This window comes from Narcine bancroftii, chromosome 1 (genome assembly GCF_036971445.1).
Source record: "Narcine bancroftii isolate sNarBan1 chromosome 1, sNarBan1.hap1, whole genome shotgun sequence".
In the NCBI taxonomy this organism is placed as follows: domain Eukaryota; kingdom Metazoa; phylum Chordata; class Chondrichthyes; order Torpediniformes; family Narcinidae; genus Narcine; species Narcine bancroftii.
In genome coordinates, this window is record NC_091469.1 from 292082847 (window position 1) to 292102099 (window position 19253).

General features: G+C 39.1%; 1 protein-coding gene across 11 annotated transcripts in view; it reads right to left on the reverse strand.

Annotated features, from left to right (window-relative positions):
* bet1l (Bet1 golgi vesicular membrane trafficking protein-like) overlaps positions 1 to 19253 on the reverse strand; it is a 42942-nt gene that overhangs the window by 23599 nt on the left and 90 nt on the right. For 2 of the 11 annotated variants that reach the window (XM_069904437.1, XM_069904504.1), the window contains exon 2: positions 13747 to 14156. The exons of 3 other annotated variants lie outside the window; for them this stretch is intronic. Coding sequence is in view for 4 of the 8 variants with exons in the window: in XM_069904364.1 (XP_069760465.1) it covers positions 17808 to 17852; positions 18931 to 18988 (103 nt within the window). In the remaining 4 variants the exon portion in view is untranslated. 6 more of the 11 variants (XM_069904388.1, XM_069904364.1, XM_069904369.1 and 3 more) reach the window with 6 other exon arrangements.

Consider the following 19253-nt stretch of genomic DNA (forward strand, 5'->3'; position numbering starts at 1 on the left):
TACATAGGTGTTGGTGTGCCTTCTTCATGGATGCTTCAATGTGTTGATTCCAGGAGAGATCCTCTGATATGTGGACTCCCAGGAACTTGAAAGTACCAACCCTCTCATTAACAAAGACAGGTGGATGGTCCCTCGGTCTCCCCTTCCTAAAGTCCAAAATATACTGCTTGGTCTTGAGAGGAAGATTGTTGTTCTGGAGTCACCCAACTAGATTCTCGATCTCCATCCTGTTCTCTGACTCATTCAGAGTCACTCATTCGTTACTGGGCCAACAATGGTGGTGTCCTCAGTGCATTTATAGTTTGTGTTGGAGCCAAACTTAGCTCCTATCTTTGCCTCTCATAATGTTAGACATCTCGTTTTAAACTTGTGACAATCCCACCTCTTATAACAATAGCCCTCCATTCCAGGTAACTCTGCAGCTTAGTAGGAAAGGTAGTCTTTGATTGTCTCTCAGATCACTGATGTCAATTGTGAATAGCTGCGGCCCAATCACTGATTCCCACAGTCTGACAGCAGTACTTTTATTCCTCTTTACTCTCTGTCTCAATCCTTTTCTCAATTCATGTCAGTAGTGACACGGTTAATTCATGGTAAAGCATCTTTTGGAGACAGCTGATCATGTTTGAATTTTGATAGTGTTTAAGATTGGCAAATCCAAACCAGAAAAAAATGGCAAGTATATTGTTCTGAGGGACATGCTTGCCAATGGAAAAATGTAGGGAATTAGGGAAGATGAAGGTACAGCTTGAAAAGTTTCAATATTACATTCCATTAAGGAAAAAGATCCACAGGAAATCTATCTCACCCATGGCTAGCTAAGTAAGGGTTGTATTAAACTAAGCCACAAAACTTGCTTTGGTATCATCAGGTTATTCTAGTAAGCAAGAGTAAGAGAAAATTATTTTTTTTTAAAGTGAAAAATTGATTCAAAGGAAAATAAGCAGAATATTCTAGTGAGAAATATACAAACAATTAGAACTCACAGAGGCAGAAATGTGAAAACATATGCGATAGAATTAATGTCAGTGGAGACTTAAAGGTAATTTTCCCTGTGACCACATAAGAGGAGACAGTCATGGTCCCTTAATGCTCAAGACATGCTCTTGGGTCCAGAGTGCTGACTAAAGTATCTCTCAGAAGGCTTATTTTTGTGTTAAATTGATGGAGCACCATCATTAGTAACATTTTTTCTGCCAATAAGCCATAAATGAGGGGTTCATGGAGCATAATTGGCAGACTACTGTAATATTTATTAAACAGTGAATGTACAATGGTAATTAATACAAGGTAAACTGACAAAATGGACACCCAAATCAGTGGAATGCAGGGGCGGATGAAACCAGGTTAAGGAATGCACTCCACTACAGGGAAGTTAGGCCAGGCTATGGCTCTTCCTTTTTAATGTGATCCAGGGTTTGTGGTCTTGCCTGTCTCTCCCTTTCCCAGAGCATTTCTCTGTAGCACGAGGTACTGTTGAGCACAGTTCTTCTCACAGAGGAGCTGCACTCACAGTCTGGATCAATGTCACAAAATTCCATTCCTTTTACAATTTTTTTGATGCCTTCCATCAAAATTGCTGTGCTTAAATTTCTTTACATTGGAGTCTGTTGTTCCAACTCCTGCAGCTCCTCATGTGTTAGTCCATCCCCATAAGAGTGCAGTAGTTCAGTCACAACATCAGCATCAACTTCCTCCAGACCAATCTGGGCCTCAAGTTGGACTAATTCACTAATGATTGACTGCTCCCCCTTCTCCAATCCTGTAACGTCACCACATGCCTCCGGCCAAGCAATGTTCATACAGGTACTGGTGACTTCTGCCCAGGATACACTGATATTATCAACAGCCTTTGTCATGTTGTATGACCTCCAGAATTTCCCAATTGACTGCTGATCTTGCCCTTTTGTTGTTTCAACAAGCTGTTTGAAGATGCATCTCACGTAGTATTGGAAATGACACGTTGATCCATTGGCTGGATGAGAGGCATGTGTCTTTTGGAAGATATACCACCTCCACAGGAAGGCAAGTTGGGAGGCTGTCAGTGTTCAGTGGATCGTCATGGGCACTATCAAGTACTTTTGAAGTTCAAGGTTATTTTCCTCACAATAAAACTTCACTGTTGGGCAAAAATATGAAACAAACCACTGCTGGAAGATGGTGATCGTTATCCAAGCCACTTTGCTTGCCTTCCAGATTACAGGCAAATGCTCACTGGAAAACCCTTACATCACTTTAAGGTTTCTTGTATGGTATACAAGCATGGGTTTAAGTTTAAAGTCTCCCTGCAAGAGCATCAGGCGATCTTTGGCTGCCTTAAATCCAGATGCAAATTTTTCCTCTCAGGAAATGAAGGTGCATCACGGCAGCCTTTTCCAAAAAAGGCCCGTTTCATCAACATTAAAGACAAGCTGAGGAGGATAGCTGCCATGCTTGATGATAGCCCTGAGCCTTTCACTATATTCCTGATGTCAATGTTCTGCAAGTTGCTGCAACGTTTAAACCTCAAGAACCACCTTCTGCTGGCTGTGAATATCTCCGTCATTGATCCCTCGCCCTCTTGTTCCTGCAGGTGGGTAAATATGCTCTTGGCTTTCTCCATGATCATAAACTGGCTTAAAGCAATGCAGTGGTGTGTTTGATCTTCCATCCACGTGCACAATCTGCTCTCCATCTTCTCCAACAAATTGCTCTGTGACCGAGCTAACTTTGTGGCATTTAATGAAGTGGTTTTGCAAGAAGCTTTAATCTTTTCAGCATTTTTCAAAATTGTTTGAATGGTCGATATAGCTAAATTTAAATCTTGGCCAACATCGACCTGGCACTCGCTGACTTCAAGCCGCCTCAACACCTGCAGTTTCACATCCAACGTGATGCTCTTTCTCGACATTCTTGACATGTTACCCACACTATCACTTGCTGATCTTTCTCCAGGCATTTTGGGTTCAAATATTGTAACAGGAATCCCATCACTAAACTACAGGTACAGCCGCCTGTCAACCACTAGTAAACACAACAAAATATGTTACATCATTCTCAATGACCAATCCAAGTGTTTGACCTATCCAAAATACGCTTAACGACCGAGCCCTCACACCCTTGTAAGATAGAGAGCCTCTACATAAAAAAATTTCTCCAGTCTAAAATAATCTACCCCTGAGGCCCCTCATTTTAGACATCCTCCCTGCATCCACTTGTAAACCCCATAAGATTTTTAAAGCCTAAATGACATCTCTCATTCTTCTGGACTCTAAGGAATACATACCGAATGATAGAGTGACACGACACAGAAATAGGTCCCTCAGTTCCCCATCATAATTTCCCTGCAGTTGGCCATTTCCCTCTAACTTCTCCTGTCCATGTAACCATTTAAACGTTGTAGTTGCACCTGCCTCTACTATACCCTCTGACAGCTAGCTCCATGTACCTACCACTCTCTGTGGAAAAACTTCCCTTTTGAACATTTTCCCTTTCATCTTAAACCTATGCTTAAAACGTCAGCAAGTTTTAGACACTCTATCCTGGGAATAAATTCTGATTATCTATCATATCACTGTCCTTCATGATTTTAATAACTTCTTAGCCAATGCAATCTCTTTTCATACGGTTGGGACTATTCCTGGAACATCTAATTAATTGTTACTGTGCTCTCTATTTGACACGGAAGAGTTATTCTTCTATGATACACGTATATAGTTAGGGAAGGAGCCCAGAATGGTGCACATTATTCCATATGCAATTTCACCGAGACCTTGTATAAATGCAGTAAGACATCTCTACACTCAACTTCTCTCTAGTAAAGGCCAACATGGCACTTGTCTCCTTCATCACTTGCAGGACCTGCATGTTCAATAAAAAGTCTCTAAGACACAGGAGCAGAGTTGGCCAACCAGCCTGTCGAACCTGCTCTACCATTCAATGTTATTATGGCTGATGTGATAATAGGCTCATCTCCACCTACCTGCCTCCTCCTCCCCCCCCCTCCCCCATATCCCTTAATTGCCTTACTATGTAAAAATCTATCCAACCTGATCTTAAATATATTTACCAAGGTTGCTTCCACTGTGAATTTCACAGATTCACCACACTCTGGGAAAAACAATTCCTTTTCATCTCTGTCCTGAATTTTGAGGCAATGTCCCCTAATTTTGGTCCCCCCAACCAGAGTAATCAACTTACCTACCTCTATCTTGTCTATGCTTTATATGTTTCTGCAAGATCCCTCTCATTCTTCTAAATTCTGGCAAGTACAGACCCAGATAACTCAATCTCTCCTCATGGGATAAACCCCTCATCTCTGGAGTCAACCTGGTGAACCTCCTCTGAACTGGATCCAAAGCCACTACATCCTTCCTCAAGGAGACCAGAACTGCACACATTACTCCAGATGTGGCTCACCAGTATCTTATACAACAACATTTAAAAATACTCCGCTTTTCTATTTTGCACACAAAAGGAGATAACTTCAGATTTTTCACTTCTTATCCACTCACAGCTTTTCTAATGTTCACAACGAGCCTCCCAATATCATCTTTTCTAACCAAATATTGATGTGAATAGCTGGACTAAAGCCCCAACCCAGCACTACTGTAGTTATATGTATGAAACAACACTTAATTCTCACTACTTGCTACTGGTTTGTCAAAGGGTCTCTGACCTGAAACATTGACTCTATTTCTCTTCCCATAAATGCAGCCTGCCCCTGTGAAGATCTCCAGAATTTTCTGTTTTTGTTCTGAAACTATGGTTACTTTACCCACAATTCCATGTGCTCTAAGCTTGTTGAACGACCTCCTGTAAAGTACCTTATAAAAACAGTTGACGCATGCCTTTTGACACCACAAATGCTGGTTGACCCACTTGAGTTTTCCAGCATTTTATTTCGTGACTTACAAATCAGATTTTTTTTAGATTAACCAAGAAAATTGATTATAGGACATTGGTAGAGATAGTTTAAATGGACTTTAATAAGTTTTTTTGACAAGATCCAGAAGATTCAGGCACAAGTGATCGAAGGCATATTGGAGCAGTGGATCAAGAATCGGCAGAAATTCAAAGTTATATTCCTTTGGTAAAAAAAACCATATAATTTGAGAAATAAACATGCTACATTTCTACAAATCTGGTGCCCATATACTCAAATATTAGGTTTAAATTTATAATGTTATGCTTCCTGTGCCTCTGGACCTGTTTAGATGTGTATATCAGATGATATCCCTCTGTGCAATCCCGAAAGTTTCTTTCTTTCCATTCACTTTATACTTTATATTATATTTTATCTTTTTATCAACTATTTTGAGGGTGGGAGGTTTGGGGGGTGAGGGAGGTTTTGGGGGTGGATTATATAACACCATGTGTGTAGTTTTAGTTTCCCCCCCCCCCCTTTTTAATCTGTATTATATTAAATTTGATTACTACATGTATGGAGACATTTTTAAATAAAATCTTTTTTAAAAAATTGGCCTGGTGTTAGAGGAAGACAGTAGCAGTGATGAAGAATTTTTATAAATGCAAGTTTATAACAAGTGGCATATTAAAGGGATCAGACTAAGTCTTATGATATATTGCAACACATATAAATGATGGATGAGCATGTCAGGGTCATAATTAGTAAGACTGAAGGTGGCCCAATGTTGGAGGAGTCAGAGACAGCTGAGAAGGTTGTCCAAAGATAAATAAGGGATTATGCAATGGCATAATGGTGGGAAAGATAATGAGAGATTTGCAAAATAATTGCAGGGATATACAAAAACCATGCAGGAGTTATCTGAGGGACCAACTATCCAAACACAGACAGTGATACCAATCACACAATAATCAGAAGGGACAAAGGTTTCTGACATGCATTCATGAGAGCTTTCTTGATCACCAAGTTTCCAGCTCAGTGAGGAAGGCAGCATTGCTGGACTTGGACCTGGAAATGAGCCAGGTCAAACAGATTAAGTAATAGTGAAGAAGTATCTAGAAAACAAAGATCATAATTAGTTCAGAATAATTATGCCATCTCCAATGTATAAACAAACAATTTTAAGATGAGTGAATTTAATTGGGTCGAGGTCCAGTCTGGGCAAACTGGATTCAGCTTGGTAAGCATGGACAAGTTTAGCCAAGAGGTCTTTTTGTGTGCTGTAAAACACCATGATTTGAATGTGTGAGAGGCCACCCTCGAAGGTGGAGCAGTTTGACAGGCAAAACAGTAAGTATACAATAGGAGTCCTTAACGTGGAGATATTTTACCTACAATCTAGGTATATTCCCAAGAGGGAGAAGGTAGGGAGATCGATGCCTATTCCACAAATGGCCAAAAAGTAGTCACTAAAGCAAAAGTACAACAGAAGATGCTTGGATCCTCACACAAGTGAGAACTTAAGTTTCCCAAATTTCAAAGCAGAAATTTAAAAGATGACAAAAGGGCATCCAAAATATTCTGCAGGTATGTGAATGGGTAAAGGGTTGTAAATGATATGGAACTGATCATTGATTAATAAGGGTGAGGCGGGAGGAGTCACATGATGGAGTAGTGGCCGGTCGGGGAACTCCAGCCCTCTCCAGAAAAGCAAAAAAAAGATAGAGAAAAACCAAAGGCACAAACATAAAAACCAAAACAAAGTGAAAATAAAAGTGTGGAGAAAATGGCAGCGAAAAAAGAAAAGCCAAAAACAACGGGAAGAAAAGAAGAAGGAAAGACGTCGGAAGAAGAAGGTGAACGCCTTACCTGTCCGAGGAGGCCCGCCGTGGAGAGAGAAGCCCGCTCCCTGAGGTCAGCCGAAGCCCCAAACTCGGGACTACAAAAATGGCTCACGGAGCCAAAAGTGCGCAACCGCGAATGCACGAATCCTCGCGCATGCACGATGCGCAAGACAAAAATAGCACTGACGGGAGGGGGGACCAGCTGAGGAGCCGATCTCCACAGCTGAAACTGACAACTACAACACAACAGCAAGAGGAAAACATAGAAAATAACGAGAGCAAGAAAGAAGAGAGTAAAAATAAGAAATCAAAGAAACAACAGATGACCAACCCAGAGGAAGAAGACCAACACCAAGACACTTCTAATAAAAATAAGAAGAACAAAAATACCCAACAAAATAAAATAAACAACCCAAAGGGAAAACCAGAAGAGACAGAGGTAAAGGACACAGATCCTGGAGTGGACTCAGAAGAAGAAGAGGAAGAACACAGAGAAATTGAAGATGAAGGGAAGGGCAAGTACATGGATATATATTTTTTTAAAGAATATATGGAAACAGTAAAAGAATGGCAGTCACAAGAATTCAGTGAAATAAAAACAAGAATAAAAAATGCAGAAGAAAAAGTGAATAGATTAGAGATGATCATGACAGATATAGGAAAAAGAGTAGACAAGGTGGAAGAACGAGAAACAACCATAGAAATGGAAGTAGATGACTTAAAAAAGAAATTAAAAGAATCTGATAAAAAAGTTAAAGAAACACAGGAGCTGTTAGCTCAGAAGATAGATATAGTGGAAAATTATAATAGAAGAAACAATATAAAGATATTGGGACTTAAGGAAGATGAAGAAGGCAAAAATATGAAAGAACTTATAAAAGAATGGATCCCCAGGGTCCTAGGAAGACCAGAATTACAGGAATAAATGGAAATAGAAAGGGCACACAGAACATTAGCCCCTAAACCACAACCACAACAAAAACCAAGATCCATTCTAGTAAAATTCCTAAGATATACAACAAGAGAAAATATACTGGAGAAGGCAATGAAGAAAATAAGAGAAGACAAAAGACCACTGGAAAACAAGGGTCAAAAAATTTTTTTTCTATCCAGATATAAGTTTTGAACTCCTGAAGAAGAGGAAGGAGTTTAATGCAGCAAAAACGACCCTATGGAAAAAAGGTTATAAATTTATGTTAAAATACCCAGCAGTACTTAAAATAGTTATTCCAGGGCAGCAAAACTGACTATTCTCGGATCTGGAAGAAGCACGAAAATTTGCAGAACAACTACAAAACAGACAGAGAGATGAAGAGATGTAACAAGAACAAAAATGACAACAAACTATATGTATGTGTGTATGTAGGTATATATATATATATGTGTGTATGTATCTAAGAAGGGAAAGAAAGGGAAGAAAGGAAGTAAGGAGGGAATTAAGAGAGTGACCTTTGTTATATATGGAGATTAAAATCTTTTCTGGGGGGGACTGGGTGGGGAAGAATTACAGTCACTGCGAAATCAGTTGACGCTTGCGAGTGAATTCGCAAATCCAAATGGAGAGGGGAGATGTGGTTGCCCGACAAGGGACAAAGGGCAACTCAGGAAGGGGAGGGCCTATTGGGGTTAAAGGAATTTTAGATATGAGAATAGTGGAAATATTTTATGTTTTAGAAATGTTGTCTTATAATGTGTTCAAAAAATGAAAGCAGAAATGGATAAGAAGGGAAGGTGGTGATGAGGAAACAGAAAGGAAAGATAAACAAAGTATGAAATGGCTATGTTGAACTATATGACTTTAAATATTAATGGAATACATAACCAAATCAAAAGGAAGAAACTGTTAAATTTACTAAAAAAAGAAAAAATTGATATAGCATTTGTACAAGAAACACACCTAACTGAAGTGGAACACAAGAAATTAAAGAGAGATTGGATAGGACATGTAACAGCAGCATCATATAATTAAAGAGCCAGAGGAGTAGCTATATTAATCAATAAAAATGTACCAATCAAAATAGAAGAGGAAATAATAGATCCAGCAGGGAGATATGTAATGATAAAATGTCAGATATATTCAGAATTTTGGAATTTATTCAATGTATATTCACCTAATGAAGAAGATCAAAAATTTATGCAAGATATCTTTTTGAAGATAGCAGACACGCAAGGGAACATACTAATAGGAGGGGATTTTAACCTTAATTTGGATTCAAACATGGATAAAACTGGAAAAAAAACTAACAGAAAGAACAAAGTAACCAAATTTATAATTAAATCAATGCAAGAAATGCAACTTTTGGATATATGGAGGAAACAACACCCAACGGAAAAGGAATATTCATATTATTTGGGCAGACATAAAACATATTCAAGGATAGACCTATTCCTGTTATCAGCCCACATTCAAGGGAGAGTTAGGAAAACGGAATATAAAGCTAGACTATTATCGGGCCACTCACCCCTATTATTGGCAATACAGTTAGAGGACATCCCACCAAGAATGTATAGATGGAGATTAAACTCCATGCTATTTAAAAGACAGGATTTTAGAGAATTAATTGAACGACAAATTAAAACGTACTTTGAAATAAATACGGAATCAGTGAAAGATAAGTTTATACTATGGGACGCAATGAAAGCGTTCATCAGAGGGCAAATAATAAGTTATGTAACTAAGATGAAGAAGGACTACAATCGGGAAACAGAACAGTTGGAAAGGGAAATAACAAATATAGAAAAAGAATTAGCAATAAAGGAAGATACAACTAAAAGAAGAGAATTGGCAGATAAAAAAATAAAATATGAAACACTACAAACATATAAGGTGGAGAAGAACATAATGAAGACAAAACAGAAATATTATGAACTAGGAGAAAAAACGCACAAAATTCTAGCGTGGCAGCTTAAGACAGAACAAACTAAAAGAATGGTATTGGCATTAAGGAAAAAGGACAAGCAAATTACATATAATCCAATGGAGATCAATGAAAACTTCAGGGAATTCTACGAGCAACTATATCAAACTGAAAATGAAGGGAAAGAAGACAAAATAGATGAATTTCTAACTAAAATTGAACTACCGAAATTACAAACAGAGGAGCAAAATAAATTAATAAAACCATTTGAAATAGAAGAATTACAGGAGATAATAAAAAAACTACCGAACAATAAAACACCAGGAGAGGATGGATTCCCAATAGAATTCTATAAAACATTTAAAGACTTATTAATGCCTCCCCTTCTGGAAGTAATCAACCAGATTGATAAAGCACAAAGCATACCAGATTCATGCAAAACAGCAATAATTACAGTAATACCAAAGACAGGGAAAGACCCACTTGCACCAGCGTCATATAGACCAATATCTTTACTTAACACAGATTATAAGATAATAGCTAAACTATTAGCAAACAGATTAGCCGACTATGTACCAAAAATAGAAAATCTAGACCAAACTGGATTTATTAAAAAAAGACGAACAACATACAATATCTGTAAATTTATTAACTTAATTCATGCAGTAGAAGGAAATAAAACTCCAACAGTAGCGGTTGCTTTAGATGCAGAGAAGGCCTTTGACAGAGTAGAATGGAATTATTTATTCAAAGTACTACAAAAATTCAGCTTACCAGAGAAATATATTAATTGGATTAAAGCATTATATAAGGGGCCATTGGCGAAAGTGACAGTAAATGGATATATATCAAAACAATTTAACTTAAGCAGATCAACAAGGCAGGGATGTCCACTATCTCCCTCACTGTTTGCGTTAGCTATAGAACCACTAGCAGAACTGATAAGAACAGAAAATAAAATAAAAGGGATAAAAATAAAAGACAAGGAATATAAAATCAGTCTATTTGCAGATGACGTTATAATATACTTAACAGAACCAGAAATATCAATAAAAGAATTAGATAGGAAATTGAAGGAATATGGAGAAGTGTCGGGGTACAAGATCAACGCAAATAAAAGTGAAACAATGCCAATGAATAATGCGGATTTCTCAAAGTTTAAGAAAGAATCACCATTTAGATGGCAAACACAACCAATGCGATACCTAGGCATACAAATAAATAAAAACCTCGGCCATCTATATAAACTCAATTACCATCCATTAATGAAAAAATTACAGGACGACTTAGAGCATTGGAAAGACTTACCACTAACACTGATAGGAAGGATAAATTGTATTAAAATGAACATTTTCCCAAGGATACAATACCTATTTCAGTCATTACCAATACGCCTAACAGAGAAATTCTTCAAGGAGTTAAAGAAAATAATAAGGAAATTTTTATGGAAAGGGGGGAAACCGAGGATAGCACTAGATAAATTAACGGAATGGTACAAACAAGGAGGCTTACAACTACCAAACTTTAAAAATTATTATAGAGCCGCACTATTAAGATACCTATCAGATTTTTATCAAACAAGGGAAAAACCAGATTGGACCAGATTAGAACTAGATAAAATAGGGGAGAAGATACCTGAACATATACTATATAAATGGGATGAAAAATTGGTACAACGTAGGAATTCACCGGTATTGCATCATCTGCTCAACATTTGGAAGAGGATTCATGTAGAAAGGAATAAAACAAATTACCAACTACCAAAACTAATATTGACGCAAAATCAGCTAATCCCTTTTACAATAGATACCCTTTCCTTTAGAGAATGGGAGAGAAAAGGGATCAAAAGAATAGAAAATTGTTATTCGGGAAATAAATTATTATCCTTTGAACAAATGAAGGATGAATATAATATAACTCACAATACAATGTTTGCATACTATCAACTGAAAACCTACTTGAAGGACAAATTGGGAAACAGTCTGAGGTTACCAGAAGGAAGCAATTTTGAATATGTGATTACAGACACAATGATAATCAAAAAATTTGTAACAAACATGTACATCAAACTGCAAGAAAAGGAGAACAAGGAAACTAATGGTAAAACTAAACAAAAATGGGAACAAGATCTAAACATAAAGATAAAGAAGCTGTGCTCCGGAACTATGAGAAATACAATAAACACGAGGTTACGTATGATACAATATAACTGGATACACAGGTTATACATCACCCCTCAAAAGTTAAATAAATGGGACCCAACAGTATCAGACAGATGTTTTCGCTGTAAAAAGGAAACGGGAACAACAATTCATGCAATTTGGACATGTGAGAAAGTGAAAAAATTTTGGGAAGATCTAAACCAGATATTTAAAAAAAATCACAAAAAGCAATATACCAAAAAACCCAGAGATCTTCCTCCTAAGTAATATAAGAAACAAAGAATTTGGACTCGATTTGGATGGAGCACAAAAAAGATTTGTTATGATAGCCCTAGCTATAGCAAAAAAATGTATTATGTCAACCCGGAAATTAGAAGATAACTTGAGAATACAACAATGGTATATAGAAATGAATAAATGTATTCCATTAGAAAAAATAACATATAATTTAAGAAATAATATTACAATATTCAAACAAATATGGGAGCCATACATGAAACACAATAGAGAAATCCTACCGTGGACTTCCACCACCTAAAATGACAGAAGGAGAAGATAATGAAAAGAACTGACTCAGTAAAATTTCTTGTTTATTTTTATTAAGTGACAACATTGTTTAACGGGTTTAATGTATCTTATAGATTGAACTTTAAATAAATGGGAAAGGGAGTGAGGGAGGGAGGGAAGGGAGGGGGGAAAAGGGGGAGAAAACGACACTATATATTTAAGAAGAAAAATGTCTGTATGTATCTTGGTCAATATGGTTTACAGTGTGAAAAATAAAAAAATTTAAAAAAAAATAAGGGTGAGGCATGGCTGATGTGCTAAATAAGTATAGTTTACATGTTTTTATTAAGTCAGATATTGCTGGAGTCTCAGGAAAGTGTCATTGGGATCCTAGATGGACTACAAACTGATAATTAATGTGTTAGAAAGGTTAACATTATTCTGAGAATGAATCACCTGATTGAGCTGAGATGCATCCTAGGTTGGTAGTGGGGTTGGGGAGGGGATAGAAGTGGGGTGAGGGCATAAAATTGCAGGTGCCTTGATCATACCTTCACATGAAGTTCACATGACCTGCAAAATACAAATACTACACTCTGATAAAAATAAATTACCAGCCATCCATATTATCCTGCATGGGTCATAGAAACAAGCCCCTTGGCCCACTGGGTCCCTACTGAACATCAACCACCCACATACACAAATCCTACATTGATCTCATTTGATTCTCTCCACATTCCCATTAACTACCCTGTCATCCCCCAACCCCGCCCCCGCCCCCCACCAGGTACGACCACTCACCTACACCCTCAAGGCAATTTACAATGGCCAATTAATCAAATTGGGTGTAATTGGGCAACACAGGCTCAAGGGCCAAAAGGACCTGTTACCATGCTGTGTGCCTAATTTTTTTTTAACTGTGAGGATAGTAACGAACTACAAGAGCCAGGCTGATGGAACGGGCGGATAGGTGGTTAATGCTGAGAAATGCTGGTTATATTTTGGTTGGAAGAATTAAATGAGGAAGTATAAACTATAGAGTATTCTAAAAAAACATAAGACAGGAGCAGAAATAGGCTATTCAGCCCATCAAGCATGCCTCACCATTAATGGATGAGCTGATCCATTCTCCCACTGATAACCTTTGATGCCCTGGCTAATCAAGAACCTTTCAAATTCTGCCTTAAATACATCCAATGACTTGGCCTCCAAAACCACCTGTGGCAACAAATTCTATAGATGTACCACCAACTCCCCATTTCTGTTCTGTGGATGCCCTTCAATCCTGTTTTCTCCTTTCACACCATGGGAAATAACCTACAGACAGTCCCCAGGTTACAAACAAGATTCATTCCTGTGTCTGTCTTTAAGTTGAATTTGTAGATAAGTCAAAACAGGTACATATGGTTCTTATTTCGGATCAGTTAGCCAAATGTTTGTCTTAGTACTGTAAAAAAATTAAAGAAAGTCCTTAAAACAGTTTAGACAGAAAAAAAGAAAAAAGATCATGATTAAAAGTTAACACTTACTCTCATTCCATTGATTTCATGCAAACTGGAAGGGGCATTCGTCAGGTAACATTAATGTGCATGTGCAGATTGGGGGCACATGCATGGATTTGAGGCGTAAGTACGAGTTGTCCGTAAGTCAAATATTAGTAACCTGGGACTCCCTATCTATCTATGTCTTTCAACATTCAAAATGTTTCAATGAGGTCGCTCCTCGTTCTCCAAAATTCCAATGGGCACAGGCCAACAGCTGTCAAAGTGAAAGACGAAAGTCTGCAGATGGTGTGAATGTCATAAAATCATAGAATTGCTGGAGGAACTTAGCAGGTCTTGCAGAGCCCATAGGAGGAAATGATATATAACCGACATTCCAGGCCTGAGCCCTTCTTCAAGGTATGAGCAAAAAGCAGGCAGGTCCCTGAATTAAAAGGCTGGGGAGAATGGAATTTTAAAATTTAGACATATAGCACAATGCACGTCATTTCAGCTCACAAGTCTGTGCTGCCCATAAACTGACACACCCAGTACGTTTTGAACAGTGGGAGGAAACTGGTGCCCCTAGAGAAAACCCACAGTCATGGGGAAAATGTATAAACTCCTTAGAGGCAGTGCGGGACTCGAACCCCAGTCCAGTCCCAATCTCTGGTGTCTGTAAAAGCGTTATGCTAACCACTACACCAACTGTGCCACCTTCAATGGGCAGGAGTACAGACCAACAGACAAAATTGGATATGGATAGGAAAGGAGAGAGGAAAGTTGAGAATTGACTGGAGTGTTTTTGGCTCTGTGAAAACAGAACTGGGTGAAAGGTGACACAAGGAAAATTGAGGTGGGTGGGGTAGTGGGCTGACTGAAACCGGAGAAGTCGACATTAATGCTATCCAGTTGGAGGGTGCCCAGATGGAAAGTGAGAAGGGAATCCTGTCATTGATGCACGTGGGAGCGAAAGGGGCAGATGTGTGGGTAATGGAAGATATGCAGATGAAGGCCAAAATGATGGCGGTAGAGGGGAGGCCACATTTTTGAAGGACATCTCAGATGATCTAGCATAGATGACCTCATCCTGGAAACAGATGCAATGGAGATGGAGGAATTGAAAGAAAGGAATAGAATCCTTACAGGGGACAGGGTGTGAAGATGTGTAGTCAAGGTAGCTATGAGAGTTGATGGGTCTGCACAAGATGTCTGTTGAGAATTTGTCTCCCGAGATGGAGACAGAGAGATCGAGAAAGGGGAGAGTGTTGCTTGAGATAGAACAAGTAAATCGAGGTTGGGATGGAAATTAGCAGCAAAATGGGTAAACTGGACGAGCTCAACATAGGTGCATGATATAGCGGAGGAGCCTTCCCTGTAGCATAAATTGCTCTACATAGCTAACAATAAGACAGGGATATGCCTAATCATCCACCTTTGGCATTTATTGCATTTTCATCAACAACATCGTGGGAACTGTCAGCACTGACGAGGAACTCAACTGGACTAGCCACATGAATGCCACAACAGTTCTCAGCTGTGCTGTCCAAAAACAGTGATTCGCCTCCTGCCACCTTAAACTCCCTTCACCATTTTTAAGGCACATCAGCAGTTGATGAAATACTCTCCATCTCCACCTGTCTCAAGGCATGCAGTCAAACAACTTTCAAGCTTGACAACATCCCGAACAATTAGCTCATCCCTTTCACCACTCTGACTGCATTTAACCCCGTCTCCACCACTGTGGCTGTATTTAACCCCGTCTCCACCACTGTGGTTGTTTTTAACCCCATCTCCACCACTGTGGCTGTTTTTAACCCCGTCTCCACCACTGTGGCTGTTTTTAACCCCGTCTCCTCCACTGTGGCTGTATCATAACCCCGTCTCCACCACTGTGGCTGTATTTAACCGTCTCCACCACTCTGACTGCATTTAACCCCGTCTCTACCGTGACTGTATTTAACCCCGTCTCCACCACCATGACTGTATTTAACCCCGTCTCCACCACCGTGACTGTATTTAACCCCGTCTCCACCACCGTGAATGTATTTAACCCCGTCTCCACCACTGTGACTGTATTTAACTCCATCTCCACCACTGTGACTGTATTATAACCCCATCTCAATCACTGTGACTGTATTATAATCCCCATCTCTAAACATTATTAAACATTGCTTCATTTTCTGCCTCACAGCCATTCTAGCTCTCATCAAAGATGGGGATACACCAATCAGAGCTTGCATGGAAAATATGCTGTCAGGAGCTTGCAGCATCACGTCAGCCTTATCCTGAGTGCAGTGCACAATCAGTACTACCCCCTCTCAATAAGGCAACATTCCTAGCATCACCTCTACATCCGTGCAGCACACACTCAGACAGACAGTCTCTCTTCGATTCTATCATCAGACCTTTATCTCAAATCCTTCCTTTGCTCCTAGTTCTTTTATTGTCAAAGATGCACAACACAGAAATAAGCCCTATGCCCCACCACATCTGTGCCAAACTCTTTGTCCATTTCCATTAATTCCATTTTCCATTGTCCATATCCTTCTATGTTTTGCCTATTTATTTCTTGTCTGCCAACAATTTTGAATGACAGCCTAACCTTTGCCCATATTCAGTCTTCTGGCCTGTCTGCTAAGAATTGGCTTTTTCAAAGATCAGGCTAAGGAGGCAAATAACAACCAATTGTGCTACCAACACTGGTTAAAACATTTGTCAAAGAACCAGGAGCTGAGAAAGATTAGGTTTTGCAAAACAGGCAATGCTGGAAATCCTTCTGGTTCACATGCCCTGAGAATTGGGATTGCAAGGCATTTCTAGGTGGTACACATTACAGTTGCACTGATGGGAACCCAACCTTCCATCAGTTGGTGGCTAAAAAGACTCCACAAGTGATCCTGGGCTTCAACTGTAGTACTTTGCAAGAAGAATAAGGAAAAAATGCCTAATATATAATTACTTTTACATCCTTAAAATACAAGCCCTAGAACATTCAGCCTCAAAACAATATTTCTTAATATTCCTAACTGATCTGTGAAGATTATAAGGGCAGTATGGTTAGTGCAACGCGCAAGTGACTAGAGTTTGAATCTGACATTGCCTTGAAGGAGTTTGTACATTCTCCCCATGTCTGCATGGGCTTCTTTTGGGTGCTCCAGTTTCCACCCACCCTTCAAAACGTACCACAGGTGTTTGTCAATTGGGTAGCACAGGCTGTAGGCTGAAAGGGCCAGTTGCCATGCTATATGTCTAAATTTAAAAACTATATTAAAAATTATTAAATGAAAATGATGTATATTTGATTGATTTTACCTGTACTACTTTAACAAATTGAAACAAAGCCCACAATATACTACAAGCTAGCTCTTTTAATTATTTTCAAATATAGATACATATAAATGCATGTCAGGATAAAGATACCCCAAAGAAACAGCAGATAATCTTTTAAAATTCCAGCAACCCAAGAGATATTATGAAATCCCAAATACATCTCTTGATTTCATTTGAAATTAATGACTGAGCTTTCACAGTGTGTGTGTGTGTGTGGGGGGGGGGGGGAGAGGGGGAAAATAGAATTCCAGATTCATCTACTTCTGAGTAAATAAATTTCTCCCTATTTAACACAGAAACCCAGAATGGCTGACCCTTTATTGTGAGTTTATGACACATAGTGTATTCTCCCTAATATCTGCCCTCTATATATATGTTGTTAGTTATAGGGATATTAAAGGATATGGAGATCATAATTTGACCTGCAAAAGATTTAGAGGTAATGGGAAAATTGAGATTAAACATTAAACAGAACCAATGATTTATCATAACCAAAGTTTAAACAGGAAATATATCAGGTTCACTGTAAAAGTTCTTCAATTCAGCTTGTTTGAAGCTTAGGCAATGAGTTCTTGCAGAGAATTGTTGAAATGTGGTTTAAAGATTAGATGTGGAGAGAAGACAATTAAAAACCAACCTAAATTAACAAGCTAACAGAAATGAAATTGGAGCTTGAATAGGAAATTGAGTTCAGTGTATTTCTGGTTGTGGTCATCTGTGGAAGTTCATATCGGTGAACCATTAATTCTGTTCCTCTCTAGAGAAAAGATGCCTACCCTGAGCTTTTCCATAGGTTTCTGTATTATTTCCTTCCTGGAAAGCTGAAAACATTAAAAATCGAGAAGAAAGTCAATGACATCTGGGCTCCTCACATGCATCATTAAAATGCCAACATCAGCAATGGGGAATGTTTCCTGGTGTAGACAGCTGACAATTAACAGAATAACTTATAAAAACAAATGATGCAAAGGAACAAGGTGGAGGCTCAAGCAAAGAGGATAGATGACATGTCTTCCTGCAATTGGATATTGCAAGATACTGAGGTTTAAATTGACATAATATAGAAGGGGAAAATAGTGCAGGATTTCAGGTTAATTGAGAACCTGTGGATATTTTGAAATGTCAGCTAACCCCAAAGAAGAAAAAGAGTGAAGAAAAAAAACCTTTCACCTACCATTCACAACTACTTGTAATGACTGTTATAGATAGAGAATTTAGGTTAAAAAGGGCTTAAGTTAAAATGTGATGATTAATCATAAAAGGGGAAGCCAGAATAGACAGGGAGCTTACCATAAAAGTTTAGCTGGACAATGTTATAACAGAGATCTTTCATGGTCACAAAGAGACATGTAGAAGCCAAAGATTGATAAAAGAGTGAAAAACAGAATTTAGTGTGTGCAGAGTTCGTAGTGTACGTGACTAACATGATAATTACAAATGCAAGTGTACTTAGAATGATTTTGCAAAAACTAACCAATTAAAACAGTGTTAAAGAGGAGGGGAAGGACAAGCAAAAAAGGTATAAAAATCAATGCACTGTATGTATCGGGGCTTGACTTGGCGAGAAGCCAGTTGAGTCCAACTCTGCAGACTTGTAAATAAAGCTTGTCGTGTCACCGACTTTAAAGAGACTCATGTGTGAGAATTTGTACTTCTGACAATGACAAAACTCACTATCAAAAAAGCTCATCAATATAAAATCTTGGGCAACAGCAAGGGTGGGGTAACAAAAGAGATCATTGCACTGTGGGGTAAGTGTGGCACTGGGGGAGATCCCCCACTGGGGCAGGGGGCGGCCCTGAGGGAGCTCCCCCACTGGGTAACGATGAACCCAGTTCCCGGTGGGCAGCTGCTCAAGAGTCTGGGATGGATTGGAATAATTTCGGATCAGACGGTTACCATGGAGGCTATTCGGCCCATCGTGCCGTTCTGCTTTATAGCGATTCCCATTCGACATTCCCTCGAACCCACTCTGTATCCTCGGAACCTCCACCAACAACAGTCGTTCACCGCCTATAATTACACTCGCCCCACCTTGTGCAGGGCGCGGCGACAGGATGCCAACTGGGGCCGGGGTACAGGTAGGCCGGGGGAACAGGCAGGCCGCGGGAGCAACTTAATGAATCCCTACGCCCTTGTGCCATGAATAGGGGCTGGCATCAGTCCAGATGACAAGTTCCCAGCCTCAGTCCCCGGTTGGATTTGCTCCCTACACGTCTCAC